This window comes from Aphelocoma coerulescens, chromosome 28 (genome assembly GCF_041296385.1).
Source record: "Aphelocoma coerulescens isolate FSJ_1873_10779 chromosome 28, UR_Acoe_1.0, whole genome shotgun sequence".
NCBI lineage: Eukaryota > Metazoa > Chordata > Aves > Passeriformes > Corvidae > Aphelocoma > Aphelocoma coerulescens.
The window spans coordinates 1,087,577-1,111,215 of record NC_091041.1 but is presented as its reverse complement, the minus strand read 5'-3'; the positions used below and the strand labels follow the sequence as shown (position 1 = coordinate 1,111,215).

Sequence of the window (23,639 nt, the reverse complement as noted above, 5' to 3'; positions counted from 1 at the left end):
TCAGGGTTTCAGCTCTTCCTTCTTCACTGACTTTGGTGTCTTTATGGTGTTTTCTTCTCATGCCTTCACCTTTCTTCTTTCTCTGACTCGGGAGAGGATTGATGTCTGCAGGTTTCATCTGTTCTGGAGGAAACTTACAGCACTAAAAGGGTTAATCTCACCCGGGCCTCGCAGCTGGAATTCGCCTATCGCTGTTGGTCCCATGATCTTCGCCGGGCAGCGGCCTCAGATGAATTTCGGCCGCACTGGGTGGGGCCGGCCTGGCCGCGCCGCGGAGCTGCCTGCAGGAGCTGCGGGGCTCGGCGGTGGCTGTGTCCCGGCCGGCCCGGCCCACACTGAAGGGCTGCGCCGGGTGGCCAGCGAGCAGAAGCAGCTGAGATCTCAGCCAAGATGCGCCGAGCAGGGCCCGGCTCGGCCTTGCTGGGCCGTGCCGCGGGCCCCCAGTTACCTATCCAAAAGCTGGAAGCAAGAGAAGCTTTCCCGGGCTTTGTTCGTTCTTAAATGTGGATTACAGATGTGTGTCAAACTTCTTAAGTGGCTTTAAAAAGTTGCCAATATTCAAACTAGCCAGCTGATTGGTTCTATCGGGTCTGGAGGAAGCTGTAAGCGACTCTTTGCAAAGAATTACTTCCATGACTGATGGAGCCCTCTTTAACTAAGAACCCAAACTATGCTAAACCATGACATTCTGTCACCCACTCATGGGGGTGGGGGAACAGGGGATTGTCTCCTACCTGAGGACTTGGGAGGGGGCTCTGCTTCACCCTGGGATCTGGAGAAGAGCAGTGTTTAGAGAGGGGCCCAAGGGGCCAGGGATCCCCAGCAGAACCTGCCCATGGTAGCACAGTGTTTACAGAAGCTGCTGTCAGCTTCGGCTGGCTCTGCTGCCTGTCCTCAGAGAATTCAGTGACCCCACTGCCCCAGCCTTGGGACTCTGGACCTCCCTCTGCCTGAGCCTCTCCCAGCTCCTGACTGGGGCCACGTGTCCTGTCTGGTCTATAATTACCCGGGCACATTCCTAGAGGGTCACAGGAGTTCTGTGGAGCAGCAGCAGGCGGTAAGGGGGACAAGCGCATGGCACAGCATAACAAACCATGCAGTAATGCAGGACACGGCATACAGCAAGCGCTTCACTGGGCTGCAAAGCGCATGGCCTTTGGTGAGCGAGGACATGCGACACAGCACAAACAGCGAGCAACACGGTGGGGGCAAGGGGTGGCAACAACGTCATGAGGGTCAGCACACCTCGACAGTCTGTGGTGCAGGGGAGCATGACATGCAACATTGCAGACAACTAGGGGGATAATGCATCACAATGTGTGACAGGCAGCATGACACACAACAGGCAGTGCACAGCAGGCACTGCCATGCACTGAGCAGGTGTGACGGGCGCTTTGCTGGGGGACAGTGTCTTGGTTGCTGTTGGACCATCAGTAGTTTCAGCTAATGGGGCAATGGCTGAGGAAGGGCTTGGTTGTGCGTGCTGTAGGACTGAAGGTCTGAGTGGTGACAGTGGCCTGAGCTACGGGGTTGTGGGGCAGCAGTGTTGGCTCTGGGTCAGTAGCTTCATGCTAAGGCTTCAGAGATGAGGCAGGTGAGGGGATTAGGCTCAGTGGGGCAGTGAAATGGGCTGTTCTCACCTATGGAGCTGCGGTTTTGCCAAGAGGCATCAAATTTAGTAATGGAGCAGTAGCAGAGCCTGGTGTCGCTGGCTGTGGGGTAAAGGCTTTGGTGGTGGATCCAGTGCTATGTGGCAGTGCCAGCAGCAAGATCCCATGTCCCCAGCCAGTACTCCAGCCATGGGCCAGAAGCTCCAGCTGTGGAGACAGCACCCTGACACCCTGCTCCATGTGTTCCCACAGGCAAGATGTGGGTTGCAGAGGGACCAGCCCCAGACCAGTGGAGCCTGCAGGATCGGGCTCACGCTGGACACTTCCTGGCCATGGCTGACCACTTCCGCACCACAGGACAGCTGGTGGATGTGACCGTGGGCCCAGAGAGTGACATGGCCCATGCTGTGGTCCTGGCCTCCATCAGCTCCTTCTTCTACCGCTTCCTGGAGAGCAGGACCAGACAACTCCGCCAAGATCCCCCACCCCATGTGCCCTTGCCACCTGGGGCCACACTGTGGGGCTGGCGGGCTGTGCTCACCTTTGCCTATGGGGGAATTGTGCCCCATGGCCGGGCGAAAGAGGTGGAGGAGGCTGCCCGGGCCCTGGGTGCCCCCCGGCTGGTGACCGCCTGTGCCCTGCGTCTGGAGATTGACCACCAGGAAGAAGGTCCTGAGCCCCTGGAGGAGCAGTGGGAGACACTAAGAGCCATGGAGCAGCTCCATGCCAATGGTGTGGGCTGTGACCTCCAGCTCCAGGCAGGGAATGAGGTCATCCCAGGTGAGCAGGGGGTGGGGGTCCTCCATGAGGGGCTGAGGAGTGGACAGAGCGCTCTGGGACAGCCAAGTCCTCTGGTGGGGATGATAAGGCTGCAGCTCCAGGTGCATATCACGCTCTAGAGGTGCCCTCAGGGCTGCTCCCCTTGGCAGAGCTGGGGCTTTGATGGGCATGGGGCCAGGACACGTGAGTTCTGGGGGCTGCACAGTGCAGAGGGTTCCCTGCTGTCTCCCACCATTATTCCTCCTTCCTCCTAGTTCAGCGACTGGCCCTGAGCTGCTCCTGTGACTTCTTCCGGGCCCTTTTCACCTGCCCCATGCGGGAGGCCACCCACAACCCTGCCGACCCGCTGGTCACGGGGCTGTCCCCAGCCGAGCTGCGTCTCCTCCTCTCCTTTGCCTACACAGGAGCTGTAGCAGGGCCATGGCCCATGGTCTTGGAGGCAGCTGAGACCTCCCTGCGCTACCAGGCCTGGGGGCTCCTCACTCTCTGCCTGGATGTTTTCACCCATGGCCTCACCCCAGAAACTGGCCCTGATGTGCTGGCCTTTGCTGTGGCCTATGGGCTGGATGAGGTGGTCCATGTAGCAGAGAACTACATCTTGGCCACCTTCCCCTGTGTGGTGATTACACCGGCCTTCTTGGATCTTCCTGCACACCTTCTCATCCGCCTCCTCCGCTCTGATGGTCTCAATGTCCTCCACGAACTGGAAGCCTTGGAAGCAGCATCTCGGTGGCTTATGGCCAATGGAGATGGCCAGGAGGATCTAGCCAAAGAGATCCTGTCATCTGTTCGCTTTGCCCTCATGTCCAGCCTGGAGCTGAAGAAGGTCCCATCTGTGACTGCAGGGGTAGCTGACCCAAAGGTCGTTCGTGAGCTCATGGTAGCAAGTTTCGCCCCCATGGCCCAGCTGCCGTGCCGGGTACGTTCCTTGCAAGAGGTGTTGGTGGTTTGTGGTGGAGACAAAGTAAAGGCCAACCTGACTGCCCGGAAGCCCAGCAGACACCTCTGGTTTGCAGACCGCTACCTCAGTGCTGTGGGGCTGGTGAAGCAGGTTGAGTGGAGGGAACTGGGACACTTTCCTGATGGCCCACGCTTCCGTCATGCTGTAACTGTGGTGGGCAACAACCTCTACATCCTGGGTGGAAAGCACTACTACGGGATCCATGACACCCTAGCCAGTGTCTACAGGTGAGAGCTACAGAGGACTTAGAGTTCCCATGTGGCACCAGAACATTGTGGGATCAGAGGAGGTGTTGGTAGAGCTAGAGCTGCCCCATGGATCCAAGACATTGTGGCATTGAAGCTGGTCAAGTGGCCCTAAGACATTCTGGGATGGGTTAGGTGTAGGACTCAGAGGTGCCCTCTTACTCTGGGGTGTTACAGGCTTTTTGGGAGTAGGAGCGGGAGGCTTCTATCTGGAGATGCCGCAGGTCATTATGGGTTTGGTATTGTCCAGAAGGAGAGGATATTCCCATGCAAGGTGACCATGTGACCCCAAGGCATTCTGGGACTGGCAGGTTGTAGGTGGGTTGTTCCCCTCAGCGGTGCCAACATCAGCTCATGGTGTTGTAGGTAACAGGTAGTCTCTTGCCCTTTGCCTCTCAAACCCAGGTACCAGCCTATGGATGATTCCTGGGAGCGTCTGGCCAGTATGACGTGTGGACGGAGCTACTTCGCTGCTGTGGCACTTGGGAATTTCATCTATGCCCTGGGGGGTACCTCAGGGGAGCTCTACTGCACAGATACTGTGGAGTGCTACGACCTGGCCAATGACACCTGGAGGTGAGGCTGCTCCAGCAGATGCCTAGTTCCCCTTTTCTCTAAGAGCCCCTTGCCTTGACCAAGGTGCCCACTGAGTGCTTTGGGTCACTAAGCCTCCAGTGGAGGATGGACCTGCAGTGGTATTTGGGAGAGGTCTACTGGTTGTTGAACAACCATGTCCCTTGTGGACTGCGTGATGGCCAGTGTTTCCTTGTGGGTGGCGAGTTTTTGGCCAGGAGTGTGTTCATTGCAAGTCTTGTTGGCCATCTGCCAATGAGACAAATAGTTTGATTCCTCTCATTGGCAGAATGTTCATAGGGTGATGGCCAATGTTGTCCATTGAGGGAGCCCACTGCAGTTGACCAATGGTGCGGTGACTACAAAGTGTTGAACAGTGATGCCCCTGGGGTATCCATTCTGTGTCAGCTGATGTTGTCCACTGGGGCTTGTTGGGTGTTGGCAAGTGTTGCCTGCTGAGTGGTTAATGAAGCCAGCGGCACCCCAGGGAACCCCTGGGTAGTCAATCACTGCAGGATAGCCCTGCTTAACCTGTCCTTCGCCCCTCCCTCTCTCCTTGCCTAGGAGGTGCCAGCCCCTGCCAATGGCTCTGTGTGGGCACGCGGCATGTGCCCTGGATGGTGAGCTCTACGTGTCGGGTGGGTGTGATGAAGCATACCAGTGTCAGGCATCCTTGCTCCGCTATGTCCCAGGTGCACCTGTCACACTCCTGGCACCCATGAATGGCCAGCGAGCTGGCCACATCATGGAGGAGGCGGGTGGGCAGCTCTACGTGGCCGGGGGCCTGTGTCAGCGGGCTGGGCAGACTGGCTACAGGGACCAGCTGACTTTTGAGGTCTACAGCCCCAAGCAGAACATCTGGGTCCTCCTCAGCCCCCTGCCCCGTGCACATGTAGTTGGGGGTGCAGCTGTACTGGGAGGGGAACTGCTTGTACTGGGAGGGTACAGTCATGAGACCTACCAGGACACGCACTTGATCCATGCCTACCAGCCGGGTACCCGGCGCTGGATCACCCGGGGCACCTTGCCCCATGCCTATACTGACCTACAAGCCTGTGTTCTCACTTTACCCCCTGCCTTGCGTAGCCCCAGCTGCCTTAAGGACTCCTTGAGATCAACTGAAACTCCCAATAATACCTAGGGTATACTTAGCTTAAAAACTCTGCACCCCATACTGGGATACCCAGGTAGCATCCATGGGTACCTCTATGGGACAAAAGTGTCCAGACCCCTCTCCCAGAGTGGGTTCCTCCTGTGGTTTCCAGCAACCCTTCACCCTCAAGGTACATGACCTAGACTGTAGTGAACCTGTGGAACATAGAGATTTCCTACACTGTAGCACTGTGCCTCCAGGAATACTCAGTCTTCTTTGTCTGAGCCCTTCACTGGGAGCTGGGAATCCCCCAATTTCCCCCCACACCTGGGTTGAATAAAAATGCTTCCTGAATTGTCTGTCTGGGTCTTGTTGTTTCTGGTGGGAAACCCAGACATCCAGGTGCTTCTCACAAGGAACAGGAGGAGAGCAGGAGGGCAGTGACCTGGGTGTCCTGGGTGGGTGGTGCTGGGCACTGGGGCTCTGTGTGCCTGTGTTCACTGGGCATGAGGGTGTATGTGTGTGTCTCAGGACTGAGAGGGATCTTGGGGTGCATAGGGGATCCTGAGGGAATAGAGTCCTGGGAGTGCCAGGATTTGGGCGGGTTGATGGGGTTGATAGAGTACAATAGGGGGTCCTGGGGGCTTTGGGGTTCCTAGGTGGTTTTGAGAGGTCTTGGATTCCTGGAGTGACCTGGAGAGCTTGTTCTGTGGAGAAGTGGGAGAATTCCAGGGAGGAGTTGAAAGGAGAGGCAAAGGTAACAGGATTCTGAGAAATACTGGGGTACCAGTAGTGCCTGTGGGGAGGGAACTGGGTGGCTTCAGATGTGCAGAGGAAGGTGAAAAACTGTAGTCTAATGAGTTCTGAAGAGAAGGGGATAATCACTTCCCTTGGCCTGCTGGCCCTGTCTCTGTTAACCCAGTCCAGGTTTTGTTGCCCTCCCTTTGCTGCCAGGTGCACTGCTGGACCGTGTTCACCTTTCTGTCCACCAAGATACACAGATCTTCTTCCACAGCTCTGCTCCCCAGATGTCTGCCCCCCACTGTTGGGGCCTTCAGACTGTGCCAGCACTGGAGCTGCTTGCCTCATCGCTGTCCCAGGAAACAAGGATAGAAAGGATGGTGTGGTAAGAGGACAGCACCAACAGATGGACAAGTGCCCGCTTACAAACGCAGTATGTCCATGGACACACTTGCACACCAGACCTTCACCAGCAGACACACTCATGCTGGCCAAGCACAGGCACACGTTCCCACCTGTGAACCCAGTAGTCAACCTGGCAGAAGGCCATGCTGACTCAGTAGTTTGACAATACATTTGGGGCAATTAGAACTGGAACTGCATTTCAGGCTGGAAAAGTGATTCATAGGATCCAGCTGCTGCATTTATGCACCATTGCTGGGGCGAGCCATTCAACCCCCACCAATGGTGACTGTTGTCTGCTTCTTACACCTCCCAAAATGTTTGAGTGACATCTAGACAAGTAGTCACAAAGTTTGGCCAGCTCCTGAGTGCTTTGTCCCAGTGTAATCCCTTACAAGTCACATCCGTTGCCCTTCAAAGCCTCCTACCCTACTCCCCAGTATCCAGCCATCCCATAACTGGTCATGCAGAGGCATCAACACTTGCACTTTCCTTATTACCTGCCAGTGGGATGCTTTTCCCATGTGATTCCGTACCACAGGGAAGAAGCGCACACTTGGGGCAAAAGTCAGGAATAGGCGTATAAGTGTGCAGTTTTGGATGCCAAAATACAAGAAGGATCTAAAGCTATTAAAGAGTAACGCAGTTCTGTGCTCGCTGCACGAGCTCTGGCGTGCCCTCGGTCACAGAGAGTCCAGCTGCGTTACTTCTGTGCGTCGCAGAAGCGACTTTGACATCAGGAAAAGTGCTGCTGGCTGAGCTCGCTGGCTTCTGTGCAGAGGAGACATGGCAGGAGCTGATGCGATCGGCTCACGTTAGTTGGGAGACAAAGGAAGAGAGAGGCTGTTCGGGTCTGGCTTCTAACAGGTTTATTGTTAGCAGTTTCACAACCCGAACAAACTCGGAAGGGATGGAATGCGATGGGATTCCCTTCCCTCCTCCCCGAGGCTCGTCCTCAGTTTTATAGGGAGTTTGAAAACCGCGGGGAAAGGGAAAAACAACCAATGAGTTACAAGCCAGGGGGAGGATACAATTGAACAAGAACCACCGGGGTAAACCGAGAGGTGGGAGTTATAACAGAGAACCAGTGAACAACCGAGTAACCGAGAATTTTCCCGAACCGGGGGAGGCGGCTTGGACCCGGGCACTGCCCAGGGGGTGCAGCTTAGGCTTCTGAACCGCCCCTCGACCTCTGAGTCTGCCTCTTGGGGAAACTCGATCCAGGGGAGGGGCTGGGATTGATTGGCATTACACAGCCCCAGCCCCGCAGTGGGCTGGGTCGTAGCAACAAAGGAGTATCCAGAAGAGGCTGCAGAGATGGGGAGGGGTGTAAAGCGGTAGGGTTTGAGTAGCAGTTGACGGCACTTGCCTTATTTAGCCTAGAGTACATTGAGGGAGACAATTCAGCCTAGAGTACTCATCAGGGAGACCTCCCCTGAAGGGAGGCAGAGGGGCAGCTCTGATCTCTGCTCTCTGGGACCAGAGACAGGACCCCAGGGACGGCTGGAGCTGTGTTATGGGGGCATCCCAACGGATGAATATTAGGAAAAAGTTCTTCCCCCAGAGGGTGGTCAGGAAATGAACAGTCTCCTCAGGGAATGGCACAGCTCCAAGGCTGCCAGAGCTCCATGAGCATTTAGACAATGCTCTCAGGCACAGGGTGGGATTGCTGGGGTGTCTGTGCAGGGCCAGGAATGGGACTTGATCCTCAGGGGTCCCTGCCAACTCAGGATATTCTAGGATTCTGGGATTCCATGGACTTTTCTTCTCTGTCTTCACTACTCCATATACTGAAGACAAATTTCTCATTCACTGTGCCCTGCCAGGACTGTGGCAGGTCCAATGAAATTAAACCAGCACCCCTTTGAAATTCAGGCATAGAATATTTATTATGTGATTAAGAGCCTGGCACTGAGTGGAAAGTGTATTGCATCTTTGTGTGCATCATGTGAACAGAAGCAGTTGCGACAGAGCACAATGTAAGTTCTGCTTGCCCTCACTCACTCCAAAACCAGGCAGTGGCAGCCCCAGACTATCACTGACCAGTTTAGGACATTATCTTCCTCTGCCAAATACCCAAGTAATTATTTTAGCCCTGGAAATCTCAGGTGGTTGGAGAATACTAGAGCAAGGAGCTGGATGGCTTCCCCTAGGTAAGTAGATCTTTCCCTTGTAAAATAAGGCATGTGAAGCAGAGCCATGACTCTCGATCTCTTTCTCTGAGTGTACAGAAACATTTACATAGTGTTACCCGCATATTTCACTCTGACATCACCGATGGCCTCAACACCCCTGTCCAGGCTGTAAGCAGATGGGGTCCTCTGGAATCCAAGGTCTGTGACCATCAGCTTCCTGGAGGAAGGCTTGATTGATGTGTGCAGAGGACTGTGGTGAACCCACAACTCCTTTGTGGTGCAAAAGGAGTAACTTGCAGGAGGACTGTGCTGTATCCCCAGATCTTTAACTGTGCAGTAGGTAACCTCAGGACACAATTCCACTTCCTTGATTGTACAGAATGTGGGGCGCTGGAGGGGGATTTTGAAGCTGCTGAGATGGATCATAGGGCTTCCTGTTGACTCCCTCCATTCCAGCAGTGGATACTGCACCTCTTGGGTCTGCAGGGACTGGTGCCAAGAGGGTTGTCTCAGCAGACACATCCATGCCAGCCAACCTGCTAGAGCCAGCATGGTCAGGACCAGCAGAGCCAAGGAAGCCAGGTAGAGCACCCAGTGCAACAGGCAGCAGTGCCTCAGCACCCACTGCCCCCACTGTGGACCCTCCCCACCTGCCTGCAAACGCAGCACGGGTACAGCCCGTCCTGGGATGGAGCACGGGCAGAAAGGAGGAGGAGAAGATAGGGGGGAACATGCAGGATGGGTGAAGGGTGTGGTGTCCAGGGGAGGTGGTAGTGTTGGGACATGAGTGGAAAGCATGGTGTTGGCTGACATCAGAGGAGGAGATGGAGGTCTGACAATGGAAGAGGCCTCTAGCATGGCGGTAGAAGGCACTGCTGTGGAAGTGGTGGGAAATGTGCCGGTGGACCCCATGAGACTGGCATAGGTTGTGCTGGTAGCAAGGGTGGTTTGGGGATGGCCACTGGTGCTAGCAGGGCTGCTGCTCATAGTGGTTGGTGGTGAGGTGGCAGAGTCAAGGGTGGCAGATCTCTGCAGGGTGACAATGGTAGTATCAGTGAGAATGGTGGCAGTGCTGGGGGTCTGTGTGGGTGTCATGGTGGGACTGGCTGGTACAGGAGTGGTGGTGCTGGGAGCTCTGATGCTTGTCAGCACCACAAGCAAAGTGCTTGGGCAAAGGGTGGAGGTACAAGGGGTGCTGAAGGAAGGTCTGGTGAGGGGAGGTGTTTTGGTAGTGAGGGTAGGGAGGTAAGGTGAGGTAACAGCATAGGGCATGGTAGTGTGCTCTTTGGAGATGAATGGATGTGGGGGGAAGGTGGTCATGGTAGCTTTCTCTGTTGTTTCTTCCCCATAATTATATTCATCCCCTCCTTCCTCATCCACATCCCCCACAATGCTGCAGTTGAGCTTGAGGTGAATGATGGGCTTCTGCCTATGCTCAGCAGGGCTGTGGCACAGTACCTTCTCGGGTGCGACCTCCACCTTTGTTTCCTCCAGGCCCCGCTTTGGCTGATAAACAACGTCAGCATTCTGCCGGATCCAGGTCTGGAGGTAGTGCACGTCACAGTTGCAATGCCAGGGGTTCTCAGTGAGGAAAACATACATGAAGAGGCGCCCCTTTGGGAAGAAGTCAATGGGCAGGGTCTGCAGCTGGTTCCCTGAGAGCCAGAGGGTCTCCAACATCTGCAGGTCCTGCAGCAATTCCACGGGTAGCTCCTTCAGGAGGTTGTCTGAGAGGTCCAACTCCTTGAGTGCCTTCAGCCCTGCAAAGGCCTCCCGGGGAAGCTGCTGCATCTTGTTCCCTCGCAAGTCCAGGTCCTGCAGCTGTGGCACTGTGTGGAAAGCCTTCGGGGCCAGCGTCTCCAGGCTGTTGTGGGCCACAGCCAGGTGGGTAAGCGCAGGCAGGCCCTCCAGGACAGGAAGGACCCCCAGTGCGTTGTGGGAGAGGATCAGCTCCTTCAGGGATGGCAGCAGGGCCCCAGTGTACAGAGCCACCAGCCCATTTTTGGCCAGGTCGACGTCCTGAAGCCGGGTGAGGGGCAGGAAGGCGGAGGTGGAGAGGGACTCCAGGCAATTGTCGCTGAGCAGCAGGATGCCTGTGTCCTTAGGCAGGTCTGGGGGCACTGCGCGGAGAGCCTGCCCTGTGCAGTTCACCTCCAGGAGGTCCTTGACCTTGTTCATCTCTGAGGGGCAGGGCTGGGCTGGGGGCAGCAGGGCCAGGAGAGTGACCAGGGTCAGGACAGGAACCTGCATGGCCTGGAGGGGGGAGAACCGAGGGGTGTGGGTGCAGGCAGGCATGCACCTACACATTGCCTTCTTCCTGCACAAGCACCATTTGCAGCAGAACTGGCATCCCCTGCCAGACCCTCTGGCACCCTCTGAGCTCTGCAGCTCCTCCCTGAGATGGGGGAAGAGAGGGATGAATCCCACACCTACTGCGATCTTGGCCCTTTTTCTCACCTTGTTCTCTTCCATAGTGGGGAGAACCTGACTCATGGGCCCCTTCACAGCAACGCCTTCTCCCCTGGAGCAGCATTGCTGCCCTCACCACTGTAAAAGCCATCCCTCCGCAGTGTTTGTGTCCCAGTGTACCCCCACCCAGCTCCCAGCTCAACCCAGACAAATTGTGTGCTGGAAGAATCTCCCTGAATATGCTCTTACCCAACACCAGCTGAGCCCTCTGCTAGATTTGGAGGGCAGGAGCATGAATCATGTGAAAGGAACTTCCCGTGCACAGATGTGGCTTCCATGAACATCCAGGCCCCTGTGAACACTGTGACTCACCTGTGAAACTTCCAGCGTTTTCTCTCCTGCTGCTCTGCCTCCTCCTGCTCACAGCCCAGGCAGTGCTTTGGGACAATGCTAGCGGGGAGCTGCTCAGCCCTCTATCAGCACCCGCAGCTGTGGGAAGGGAGCTGTGGTTTCCTGAGCAGCCAAGCCTATCTCCTGTCCTTTCGCACAGCCCTCGCTTTGGCTGCACTGTCACATCACTATCTCTCTTTGCAAAATGTCGACGAGGATCAGCAGGCATTGCCCCAGCAGCAAATGGTTGAGGCCCACTGCAGCCTGCACTGGATCCTGCTTGTTCTGCTGCTCAAGCCAGTTAGGATTTGCAGGAGCGCTTGCAGAAAATAATTCCTTTGGCTTCTGGAGAGGAAATGGGCAGGAACATTGGCCACAGCTTCTGAGAAGGGGCTGAGGTGGTAGTAAAATGACTCTATGCCCATGATGCCGGAGAAGCCCTTGCATCTGGATGCAGTCCCATCTGGATGCAGTCCCATCTGGACCAGGATGCCTTGAGGCTCAGGACATCTCTTGCTGTCTGTGATAGGAGTGGGATGGACTGAGGCTCTCCTCCCCGAGCAGCTGTAGTTTAAGGCCCTCTTTTCCAGCTTGACAAGCCTGTGAGTGAAGATGCTTGTTGACTTTTCTGACAGATGGACTCCATCTACCCCCAATAGACCAGGTTGTTCAAAGCAAGTCCATGGGTCTAAGTAGCCAAACCCCTGGCTGTGGCACCAGTCCTGTAACCATTTGTTGATTCCCCAGATTCTACTTTCAAACCCCTTTTCTTTTACCAGGAAGATTGATGAAAAAACTACCAGTGCTCCAAAGTCAGCAGCTACTGCTGCTCCCAGGGCTCTGTAATCCTTCCTGATGCTGCTCAGACTGCTCTTGACTGCCACTGGCACCCACATGAAATAACAGCAGCAGGTAATGGTGGACGGACAAGGCATGGTAGTCTCTCAGTGACATCTCTGATACGAGTCCATGGTAAGCAGCATAATCCACAGAATGCAACAGGCCACTAAATAGCGCCTCCATACCTCTCAGAAGAGTTTCCTCCTACTATTACCCTCTTAGTTGTGCAGATTGTTATATGGGGAGCAGTTTATGCTGCCTTACTGGTTGTTATATGGAGAGTAGATGGGGCTGCCTTACCTCCAGTGCCTCTTCTGCTGGGTCTTTCCTGCAGACCACTGAAAGGTTCTGCAAGGGCACCTTTGTCTTCTGGAAAGGTTCTGCAAGACCACCTCTGGCTTTGGGGGAAGACTGTTCTTCCTGTAAGTCCTTGCTGTTCCAAGTTTCCATTCTTCCACATTGGCCCTCCTCCTTTCTGTGTGTGTTCTCTTGGTCCTCTTCCCTTCTATGTGTGTCACTGGGAGAGTCTCTTGCTGTTTGGCTTTGGGCTGTGGGTCTACTGCAAACTGTGCTTGGAACAAGCAGACTTTCTCCTTCCTGGGAAAGAACTCCTTCTCAGACTCCCTGATACTATACAGCTGTCTCACTGCCTCTTGCCTTTCTCAGCTGCTTGTCACAGGTGGTCCTCCACCTGGGCACACCTTTTGCAGGTAGGTCTGCTGCCTGTCCCTGCCCTAGAGAAAGATTCAGTCACTTCCTGCAGTGAGAGATCTGCACTGCAGCCTCTCGATTTGGCAGCTCTATCTGGATGGAGGCATTGGCAGTAGCCAGGGCAGATGGCACAGATGTCCACGTTGGAGTTGCAGGCTTTGCTCTCAAAGGAGTGTCCACCATTCTGCCTTGGGAGTCAGGTAGGAGGAATGTCTTCAGCCTGTGCAGATGGTCACACAACATGCCTGGTTGCTGGAAGACAGAGCTTAGGTGCAAGTTATGAATGGTATGTGCAATGATAACTGCATTGGGGTACTCATCTGCAGAGGCATTTCCCTCTGCCATGGAATCTTAATCTATAATAGTACCTGCAGAAGAAATGGAGTCCAAAATGATACCTACATTTACAACAGTAATTGCAATGGCATCTGTGTTTGTCTACAAGACATGAGTTACTTAATCTTGGAATATAAATGGTTCTTAATAATATTCTTGCCCTCTTTTAAATTTATTTTTCTTTTTTTCATTCTCCCTTGTCCAAACAAAGAAAACATGGACAGGGTCTTAGTGGATTGAGACAGGAGACGTCATTTTAACTTGAATTGCTGATTCCCCAGGCTTTTTTGCTTCTTTTTACTTTTAATTTCTACAGTCAAATACACCTGTGTGCTCTGGCTGCTCCATTTCCTAGACCCAATTGCTGGAAATTATATAACTTTTCTAATTTTAAAATTAATGGTTTTAATTAACTTCTAATTATTAAAAAAATTAATCATAACAAGTATGTAATTTATAAGTAGTGTGTTAGTCTTAAATCACTTTTAGCCAGCACTGAGCAAAGTTGTCATATGCTCCTTTTATGGGAACACAGCTTGGGAAAATAACTGAAATTTTACGTTTTGCTAAACTAACTCTGATACGCTTCAACAAAAAAAGCCTGGGAGAGAGATGTATTGTTGAAGCTGGACATCTAGAAAGCTGTCCTGGGGTGACAGAAAAATCCACAACAAATGCAGAATGTATGGACGACAAGGACCTTTTGCAGAAACCAGAAGATAAAGAGGAGACTAACAAAGACTCATATGAGTTGGAAAGTCCCTACTGGAGGAAAAAGATACTAAAAAGACTAAAAATATGGACTAATTAGCATAAGAAGCAAGAAATCAACAGCCAATAGAAGATGAGTTATGTAATTTAGAACCAATGAACATTAATTTCTTTGTTTGCTAACAAGGTATAAATAAGTGAAAAAGTTTTGTATCTATGTCTGTATGAAGGCTGGAATTTTGTTGGCCATACACACACCTCCAGACCAAGGATAAAGCAATGCCTTACTTGTTAACACTGAAAAGACTAAACACTAAAAAGACGTGTAAGAGGGGTTTATTTATCCTGACCATGCTGGGGGATTTAGTAACACAAGGATAGCAGAGCTTGCTGACAAGTCACATTGGCTTGCCCCTGTTTTTTCTGTTTTATATATTGCCTGGCTCACATCTGTTTGCCCACTGCTGAAGCAGTGGTGTCACTGCCAAAAGTAAGTGCAGAGTGTGTTCTCCGATGGGGTCTAGAGATACAAACACTGGCTCCACTGCAGTTTGTTGGTGGCTCCTTATCCTCTTTTGCAAGAGAGTAGAGGAAGGCTGTAGCCAGGTCCATGTTGAAACTGCTTGAGTGTTAGAGCCAATGAATGGATTTCTTTTGGGCCTGTTCAACAAATGCAGTATGCACTGTGTATTCTAGTGATCATTTCAGCTGCAGCTGCTGCTAGGCCAGAAGCAGGCTGGAAGGGCATTGCTGGGTCTCTCCTCTCCACTGTGGTCTATGGTGTCTCCTCCTGCCATCTACCAGGAAAAAGAGCCTGTCTGAAGTCCCACACAGTCCTGGTGGGCTGTGTCAAGCCCTGGAGCCTTCTGCCCAGGCTGAGCTGCTTTGTGCCCTTAGCATCTCCCTGGGCAGTGAATGCTTGTGCACCCTTCCCCTGCAGCAGCATCCCCTCCTGGTTGATATCTCTCCTGTACTACAGAAGAGGGGAATGTGGATGTGGAGGGAGGCAAACACCATCCATGCATGGTGTGGTATTGTGTATATTTGGCCTGAGCAGTGCTGAGTCCTGGTGTGCTGTATGTGTACAATGTAAAAATGTTGCTGGCTCCACAGAATTGTGCAATGCTATCGACACATGCGACAGGATCTGCAATGCTGTCTGCATATGGAATGCTATACGTAGCACTTCTTGTGTCCAACGCTCCAGTGCAGATAACATTGCAGATGTAGGTAGTATTGAAGGTTAAGTTACCATAGCAGACTCTATTGCAGAGGATACCCACTGCAGAGGTATCATTGCAGATAAAGATACCATTACAGACCCCACTGAAAATGCAGATGCTATATCAGATGCCATGTCAGATGCCAGTGTAGATGCAGGGCTGGCAGGGAAGACACTGGCCTGACTGAATAGAGAAATTTGGCTGGAACTCAGGGAGAAAAAGAGAGTTTATCACCTCTGAAAGAAAAGGCAGAGAACTCAGTAGGGCTACGAGGATGTTGTGAAGTTATGCAAAAAAGAAAGTTAGAAAGGTGAAAGCCCAGCTAGAAATTAATCTGGCCACTGCTGTAAGAGATAACAAAAAGTGTCTACAGATACATCCCCCTAATTAGTTGAGGCCCTTCAAGTGATCTTTCAAATGATCCTGACCTTCAAATGTCAGCAATCTGGGCACACAGATGGGTCAGCACATTTGTTTTAGCACTCTTGTAAAACCCTTGGCATGTTTTATCCCTAAAGGATTTTTCTCTTTCCTTCACATTCCTTCCCTAAAAGAGGAAAATAAACCCAATGAGTAAAATCAGGGCATCTTGAGGTAGAGGGATTGTCCAGAAAGGGCATTTGCCTCCAGCAGCATGCAGGGAAACAGGAACCCCAACAGAGTGATAACCAGTCCCCATGGTAACCTCTTGCTCCTTTTATCCTGCCAGATGACACTGGCCAAGCCCCAGGCACCGGCAGGCATTTGCTGTGCACAGCTCCTCCAATGCTGAAACATGTTTAAAAAAACAATATACCCCCAGAGATTTTGTCTGCTCACCTTGAGCTGTGGATAAGGATGATCTGATTTCCCCATTTCATTTCTATGTCTCAACAAAAAATGCTGCAAGATTCAGACTAGGGGAGAGCCCTGAAATCAAAGGGAGTTTTCAACTGCATATTTTCACACGATGGTCTTAAACAAAACAGAGTTTGAATCTTGTTATTCCTCTCTGCCTGGAATAGTCCCATTCCTCGTCTGAAAGATACTGTAAGTCTGGCTGAGGACAGCCCAATTTTGAGCTTTCCTTGGAACAGTACCCCAAAAACTCACCAGCCCAGTATCAGATGTGTACTGAGGGAGCACAAAAGAAGGATGAGAGTACACCCACAGGCAGAAAGGATAATGCATACTTGTCCAGCACCTTCATGGAGACCACTGCCATGGCCTCCACAGAAGGGCACTGTCCATTCCAGTTTCCACCCACCACTGAGCTCTCTTATATTTTTAAAAGACATTTTAAGTTTTGTGTCTAATGGGAACCCCCTGGATAATTCTGGGTGCTGTCAGGAAACACCCCAGAACTTATTCCAGGTTGTCAGCACATCTGCAGTCAAGAGATGGAGCGCCAGCCAGATCCACTGCCTCTGGAAATTCACAAAGTTGGTGTTCTACTGGTTTTGCAGCCTAACAGAATCAAAAGCAACTTAAGCCTGTCAGGAAAATTAATCCACAAACACCAGAGCTTTCTGTCCAAAAAGGAGGCAGAGGGGTCCTGTAACTTTATTTGAATAAAGGGAGAGCCCATGGGCATTTCTCATGGGGTCTCTCAAATTGTTAGAGGATGCAGCCTCCTTTTTATCCTAATTTCCCAACCGCATTTCCCCCTCTCTTTCCCCATTGGCTGAGGTACTTGAGAAGTACAGACTCCCCAAATCGCCTAATACAGACCCTCTTCTAATGTATACTCCCCCCGCCCCTTATTTTCCTTGTGTCTCTGTTCTTTTTCTCTAAATCCAGGGATTTAGCATGGTCTTGAGTGAGTAACAGTCTGTGTCAATTAATGGAATTCCTATGGAATTTATGGTTTCTCCCATTGCTTCTTTCATCTCTCAATACCTGGCTTTATCTACCATCAGGCCCACAGTTTGTAAAGACACCTCCTTCTCATTCCTTTCAAGCCAAGGTGGTGACTCTCCTTTACTGACTTTTGAGAAAAAAGCTCATGTCTTTGCAAACAATTTGGTGCTAACGTCTTTGGAGGGGGTCTTAATGTCGCTACTGACTTCAAGCAGCAGGTTTGTTACAGAGCCCAGGGAGCTCGGCTCCTGAAACAGACACGTGGGTCTGCACAGGCCTGAACTTCTGAACTTTGGGATAAAATGCCAGGTTCAAGGGGGACTGTGGTAGGCGGTTCGGGAAGGCTGCACCTTCCTGGTACCTCAGCCAGCGGGGAAAGGAAGAGAGCAACCTGCGGCCGGGAGTTCAGGATAAAAGGAGGCTGTGCCCTCCGAGACCTGGAGAGAGAAAAAACCCCGCGGGCGTGTGCCCCAGTGCATGCTCTCCCTTTATTCGAATACAGTTGCAGGACTCTTGTCTCCTTTTGGGACATAAACCTCTGGCGTTTGTGGATTTTCCTGACACTTTTGACACCATTTTCCTCTTGGCATTCAAACTATTTTTAAAAAAAAGATGTGAAAAGTACATTTTATAGTGTTGGCTTTCGCAGATGTGTTGTGCATTGTAATGTTGGCTCTGTGAGAGTGGTTTTGTTGTTATGTGCATTTTATTGTTGGTTCTGTGGGAGTGGTTTTGTTGTTATGAGGGGAGGGGACTGGGTGTTGACTTTCACTGGGGCTTAGATCTATTTTCAACACAAACTTTGTATTGAGATGGGGGGATTACTGTAATTGGATAACCTAACCAGTGAGGGAATCGAAACCTATTGAATGTATCGAAATGTAACAACTGCCCTCAACGAAGACAACTGCACATGCTCTAAAAAGGCGGGACAGGGGAGGACTTATGTTAACTAGTTCAAAAAGGATTTTAATATGAAAAATGGTTTATAAATATGTAATTAGCTGATGCAATCCCCAGGGGTATATAAGGGGGGGTTTGCCACTGTTGACTGTGTGCCTCTGGCTGTAGCTATGCACCCAGCGCTGTTACCTTCGGCCTTGTTGACTTTGTCCCTTATTAAATCTTTCAAATTTTGATAAAGAGTGAGTTCTATTTCTCATGAAGATAAATATTTTGCTGCTTGTATTTGTTTATCAAACCTGAAGTTTTATTGAAAGGTGGTGCTGAATCGCCCCAAAGCAGGCCAGGAGACACTTCAGAGACAAAGTCAGAGAAGCGGGTCTTTGCTTTATTTGGCGCTGGGTGTGTGAGGGATCGCTCCTCCTAACGCACACACACGGCACTTCCTACAACACAATATTATGGGTAAAATTCATGAATAGTCATCCCATTCCTTGGGATAGGAGTGGTTATACAAATTACTTCTCAGAAGTCATTATTATCATTAGCATACGTGCCATGCATGCGCTGTGTACGCTGATGGGCGCACTGAGGAAGGCTCCTCTTCTTCCTCGGGGGTCTTTCTGATGAAGATCAGTAGTCTTTGTCACAATGCACTTTTTACCTTTCTTTCTGGAGCATGCGCAGTTCTTCGGTGGCTGATGCAGCGATCTCTGTGCCGGTTTTCCAAAGATCCTGTTCCTCTTATCTTGACAAGATTAAGGCGAATCCTGCTGCTTAGGTTTTGTGATTAACATTTGCTGTCTCTTAATAGTTTATTCATGCTTACATGAGTTAACTATGGATTATCCCTCTTCTTCATCCCCCCGTTTCCTTGATCGTTTGTAATTCTTTACAAACCTTGCATGTCTTGAAAGTAAGTACCCTTCTCTATCTTGTTTCTAAGTTTGTGCTTTTGCCATTGAGCATAAGCATCGCGATTCCAAGTACATAAAATCATACAACAATAACTACTAATGCAAACAGTAAATAACAATGCAATTATACAAAAAACTATTATGATCAATTGTTTAAGCCAGGATAAGTTGGGCAACCATGCTGTAAGCTTGTCCTATACCTCTTTAAACCCCCAAGAAGTGTCATCTAAGGTGATCTGATGCAATGTTTGTGTTTTGTCCAGAATTGTCTGCAAATCTGTTCCTATGCGTTTATTTAAATCAACATAACTGCAACAGCTTGTATTTATAACTGTACATACTCCTCTCTCTTTGGCATACAGCAAATCTAATGCAAGTCTATTCTGTATAGCCAATTGTGAGATGCTCTTAATCTCGATTTGCTGTGCTCTTATGGCATCTGCACTGGCATTCATTATGGTTTCTACGGTAGTGGGAAGATTCACTATTGATTTCTCTAGCTCACTTACTCCAAGGCTGGGTATAAACCATCTGGCAAAGCTCTGAAATCTAGTGGGCCTATCTATCAAGGGGTTCAATGTCCTCTTGGTCCTGCATATAAAAGTTTGGAGCAAGCCTTGTAGTTGAGAGACAACTTTAATGTGGGGAAATACTGGTCCTATGGCACAGCGGCCTTGCCATCCTAAGGGTAAAACCCCAAGGGGTATAGCAGCTGTGTCCACATATCCAGTACCAACCCCACCCTGTGGGCACTGGCCAACCCTTGGGCTTTGGTCCTTGTCTTGTTTGATTCTTATTCTACATGTTAGTCCCCCCATAGGTCTAAAAATCTGAGCAGTTGGGGTAGCTGCCTATAAATGTTAAGTTCCCACATTTGGAATCTGTCTTATTTCCTCCGGAGTTTTTGGGTATAGATTCCTCCCAGCACCACAGCACGCAGGGTACCAGTGAGGAGTCATTTATTGGCTCTTCAAACTCTAATTTCCACTGAGGTTGATCTAGGGATATGTTGACATAATGTGAAAGCCTGTTAGTACTAAGTGCAGCATAGATTTCTGTTGTATTAGGGAATGCTGCCCCAACCAAAGGAAAGCCTCTAGCAGAATTCTCAGGCAGCTGAGAACTTATCCAGCAATCAGTTAGATTAAAGTTCTCAACAACACCTTTGAGCAATTGAAGGTATGTATTCTGGTCCCATGTACCTGCCCCAGTTACCAACGTTACTAGTATGGTCCAAATCATGTTGTGTTGATTTTTCATAGCTGAAGGCATAGAGGTCCTGTTCTTCTTGCCTCCCACTCTGGTTTTGGTGCAGGTTTGGTCCTGATATAATGGATCCAGGTCGGTTTTCCTTGTACTTGAATTGCTGTATGAGTAGTCAGCAGTGTCTGATAAGGTCCATCCCATTTTTCCTAAAGTGGATCCCCTGAAAGAGACTTAACATAAACCCAATCCCCTGGTTTCACATTATGAAAGGCTTTATCAGGTGGTGGCGGTTGACAATTAACAACTGTAGTCCGTATTGATCGTAATTTTTGACCTAAATGCTTTACATAATCTATTAGGTAGCTTTGCCCTACCAGAGCCACACTGTCATTATGAATCACGTTTGTTCCATAGGGCCTTCCGTACAGAATTTCAAAGGGACTTAGTTTTTCCTTAAGCCATGGTTTTAGCCTAATTCTTAGCAAAGCCATGGGCAGAGCCTGATACCAATAGAAATTAGTTTCCTGGCAAATTTTGGCTAATTGTTGTTTTATTAAGTGATTCATCTTTTCTACTTGTCCAGTTGCCTGAGGCCTTGTCGCGGGTTGGGTTTGTAACCGGGCAGAAACATCAATTTAGTGTGGTGGTTTGGTCTAAAATACTCATTACTGTTTATCTTCTGTGAGATAAGAATTAGGAGGAATGCAAAGCAGGCACCAAACTTGAAAGATTATAAAGAATTTTATTAACAGAAGAAAAGAAGGAAAAAAAAATTATACCACCTTCAGAACTCTCCTCCTCCCCCCACCTTCCTCCCTTCTCCCACTGACAATGTAAAAAGACAACCCTTAAGATGTTCAGTCTGTTTACCACTTCCATAATAACCTTGTTCAGTCCATTTAGAAAGAGAAGTCTCTTTTTGCTCGTGCTATGAAAACAATATCACAACGAGACAGCCACCCACTTCCAAATATTGTTCAGTCCATTTAGGAAGAGGAGTCTCTCTGCTCACATGTGAGTCCCTTCCCCCAACTTGCAGCTTTCCCCACAACTGCTTTCGAGGGTCCACTCTTGAAGTTTTTTGGGGTACAGTTTAAGGTTGAGCCGTTCAGAAACAAAAAAAACAGAGGCCCTTCTCCTTCCCTGGGAGCAAAGGGTCTTCCTCATTTTCATCGTTAGAACTATCTCTGGGAGCATCTCTAGGAACTGAGGTTTTCTCCTTTCCCATTTGGAGCAAAAGTCCTCATCTGGTTCATCTCTCCCTGTCCAAACTTCTCATGAAATTACAGCTGTGTTAGCATCTGCCTGTTGCTTATGAGTTGAACACTCCAACCCCCCATATCTTCATGAAATTACAACGGGATACTCTGATATATCATAGCTTCACAACAGACTTTCAGCTTTAAGCATCTCCTCTCTCTCTTCCCTCAGGTTTTCAGCTCTTCACAGCAATAAAAGGGTTAATCTCACCTCGGCCTTGCAGCTGGAATGTCCCTTATCGCAGTTGGTCACTGACCTCTGCCGGACATCGGTGCCGCTTTGCTGAATCTCGGCCGCAGTGGGGTGGGGGGTTGGTTCCGAGCCGCTCTGGCCGCCCACGGCCCTGCTGGGGGGGTCATCCTGGAGCCGTGGCCCGGCCCAGCCTGGCCCGAGCAGCGCCTGGGCCGGGCCCACTGGGCCCTGCAGCCCCCTGTGCCAGCGCCGGAAACGAGAGAGAGCTTGGGGGGAGTTTGTCTGTTCTTAAGTGTGGATCACAGAGGCCGTCACAACTTTAAGTGGCTTAAAGAATTGTCCATATTCAAACTGGCCAGCTGATAGGTTCTATCAGGTCCCAGAGGAAACTGTAAGCACCCCTTAGCAAGGACATCACCTCCGGGACTATGCTTGCTAACCTATGACAGGCCTGTATGCTGTATGTAACGGCCAATGTATACCCAGTAGATGACTCACTCCTTGCACTACCTGGGCTACAAAGTGTGATCTCCTATCAGAACTTATTTCTCTGGGTACCCCAAATCGTGGAATAATTTCTTGTACTAAAGCTTTAACAATTTCTCTAGCCTTGTTTTTTCTACAAGGGAAAGCTTCTGGCCAACCTGAAAAAGTATTTGTGACAACTAAAAGATACCTGTATCCCCATTTTCTAGGTAATTCAGAAAAGTCAATTTGCCACACATCCCCTGGTAAGGCTCTTTTAGGGATAGTCCCTGTGTTTAACCTAACAGTGGTATTAGGGTTGTTTTTAAGACAGATTTCACAAGTGGAAGTTATGTCCCCAATTGTCTCCTTTAATTTTGGTGCTATCACTTTGTCCTTTAAGTGGTTATGCAGAGCATCAACTCCCCATTGTGTCTTAGAATGTTCGCTCTGGATAAATAATTTTAACAGTTTTCTGGGTATGACTATGAGACCCTTTATTCTAGCCCACCCATCTGTTCTTACTTGTCCCTTTTCTTCTTGTATCCAATTTAAATCATCAGTGTTGTATGGTGGGGGTTTTTCACCCATGAGGATGCTAGAAGGGATTAGAGCTAGGGGTTGGATCTGAACTCCACCGGCCACTGCCTTTGCTGTTTTGTCTGCCATAGGATTTCCCAGTTCAGGGATGGTGTTACCTTGGGAGTGTCTTTTACAATGCATTATAGCCACTTTTGAAGGTTTCGACACTGCTTCCAGCAAGTGTAAAATTTCAGTAGCATGCTTGATTTTTTCTTCTGTGAGGTCAATAAACTTCTTTCTTTCCAAATAGCCCTGGGAGTGTGTACCACCCCAAAAGCATACCTTGAATCAGTCCAAATGTTGACAAGTTTTCCTTCAGCTAATACCAAGGCTCGAGTCAGGGCTATTACCTCAGCTTTTTGAGCTGATGTCCCCACAGGTAACAGATTTGCTTCAATGACAGCGCCTGTGCTTGTAATTGCTTAGCCAGCAAACTGCTTACCATTCTTGACATAGCTGCTTTCATCAGTGAACCAGTTGTCTGCATTTTCTAGTGGAGAGTCCTTCAAGTCTGGGTGGCTAGAGTAAACTGCCTCCATGGTTTCAATGCAGTCATGCTGTACAGGCTCCTCAGCGGCCTTGCCCTGGAGGTAAGCTGCTGGATTGAAGATGTTAGTTACTTGGATACTCACGTCCTCCGATTCTGCTAGGACAGCCTGGTGTTTGAGAAAGCAAGATGGGGTTAACCAGTGATTTCCTTTCTGTGTGAGCACTACTGACACTGTATGTGAGACAAAAATGGTTATCTGCTGGCCCATTGTGAACTTGAGGGCTTCCTCTATGTTCAGGGTCACAGCTGCCACTGCACACAGGCAGGGGGGCCATCCTTGGCTGACCACGTCCAGCTGCTTGGAGAAATAAGCCACTGGCCTTTTGTATGGTCCCAGCTTCTGTGCCAAAAGTCTCAATGCCAGTCCTTGCAGAAAGGTTTAATGACATCCAGTATGCCCAATGCCAGAGCTTGCATTAACTCATGTTTCAGAGTTACAAATGCATTATTAGTCTCTGGTGTCCAGCATAGGTGAGTTCCCCCAGTCTCTTTTAGGAGTTGGTATAAAGGTTTCACAATTAGTCCATAGCTGTAGATCCACAACCTACACCATCCTGTAATTCCC

General features: G+C 50.2%; 2 protein-coding genes across 2 annotated transcripts; one reads left to right on the top strand and one right to left on the bottom strand.

Moving 5' to 3' along the window:
• The first annotated feature begins 1,047 nt into the window (after positions 1-1,047).
• Positions 1,048-5,608, top strand: LOC138099641 (kelch-like protein 33). Its single transcript, XM_068997019.1, has 5 exons — positions 1,048-1,159; positions 1,863-2,390; positions 2,645-3,578; positions 4,002-4,172; positions 4,734-5,608. The coding sequence occupies exons 1-5, from the start codon at positions 1,075-1,077 to the stop codon at positions 5,308-5,310; spliced, it is 2,295 nt and encodes a 764-aa protein (XP_068853120.1). The 5' UTR covers positions 1,048-1,074; the 3' UTR covers positions 5,311-5,608.
• A 2,924-nt stretch (positions 5,609-8,532) lies between these two features.
• Positions 8,533-10,790, bottom strand: LOC138099825 (platelet glycoprotein Ib alpha chain-like). The gene has a single exon (XM_068997355.1). The coding sequence runs from the start codon at positions 10,788-10,790 to the stop codon at positions 8,643-8,645; it is 2,148 nt and encodes a 715-aa protein (XP_068853456.1). The 3' UTR covers positions 8,533-8,642.
• Between the last annotated feature and the right edge of the window lie 12,849 nt (positions 10,791-23,639).

Coding starts and splice junctions, on each gene's coding strand:
- LOC138099641 (XM_068997019.1), top strand. CDS start 1,075: ATGGCACAGCATAACAAACCATGCAGTAATGCAGGACACGGCATACAG. Junction 2,391..2,644: donor AGGGAATGAGGTCATCCCAG/GTGAGCAGGGGG, acceptor CCTTCCTCCTAG/TTCAGCGACTGGCCCTGAGC. Junction 4,173..4,733: donor CTGGCCAATGACACCTGGAG/GTGAGGCTGCTC, acceptor CTCCTTGCCTAG/GAGGTGCCAGCCCCTGCCAA.
- LOC138099825 (XM_068997355.1), bottom strand. CDS start 10,790: ATGCAGGTTCCTGTCCTGACCCTGGTCACTCTCCTGGCCCTGCTGCCC.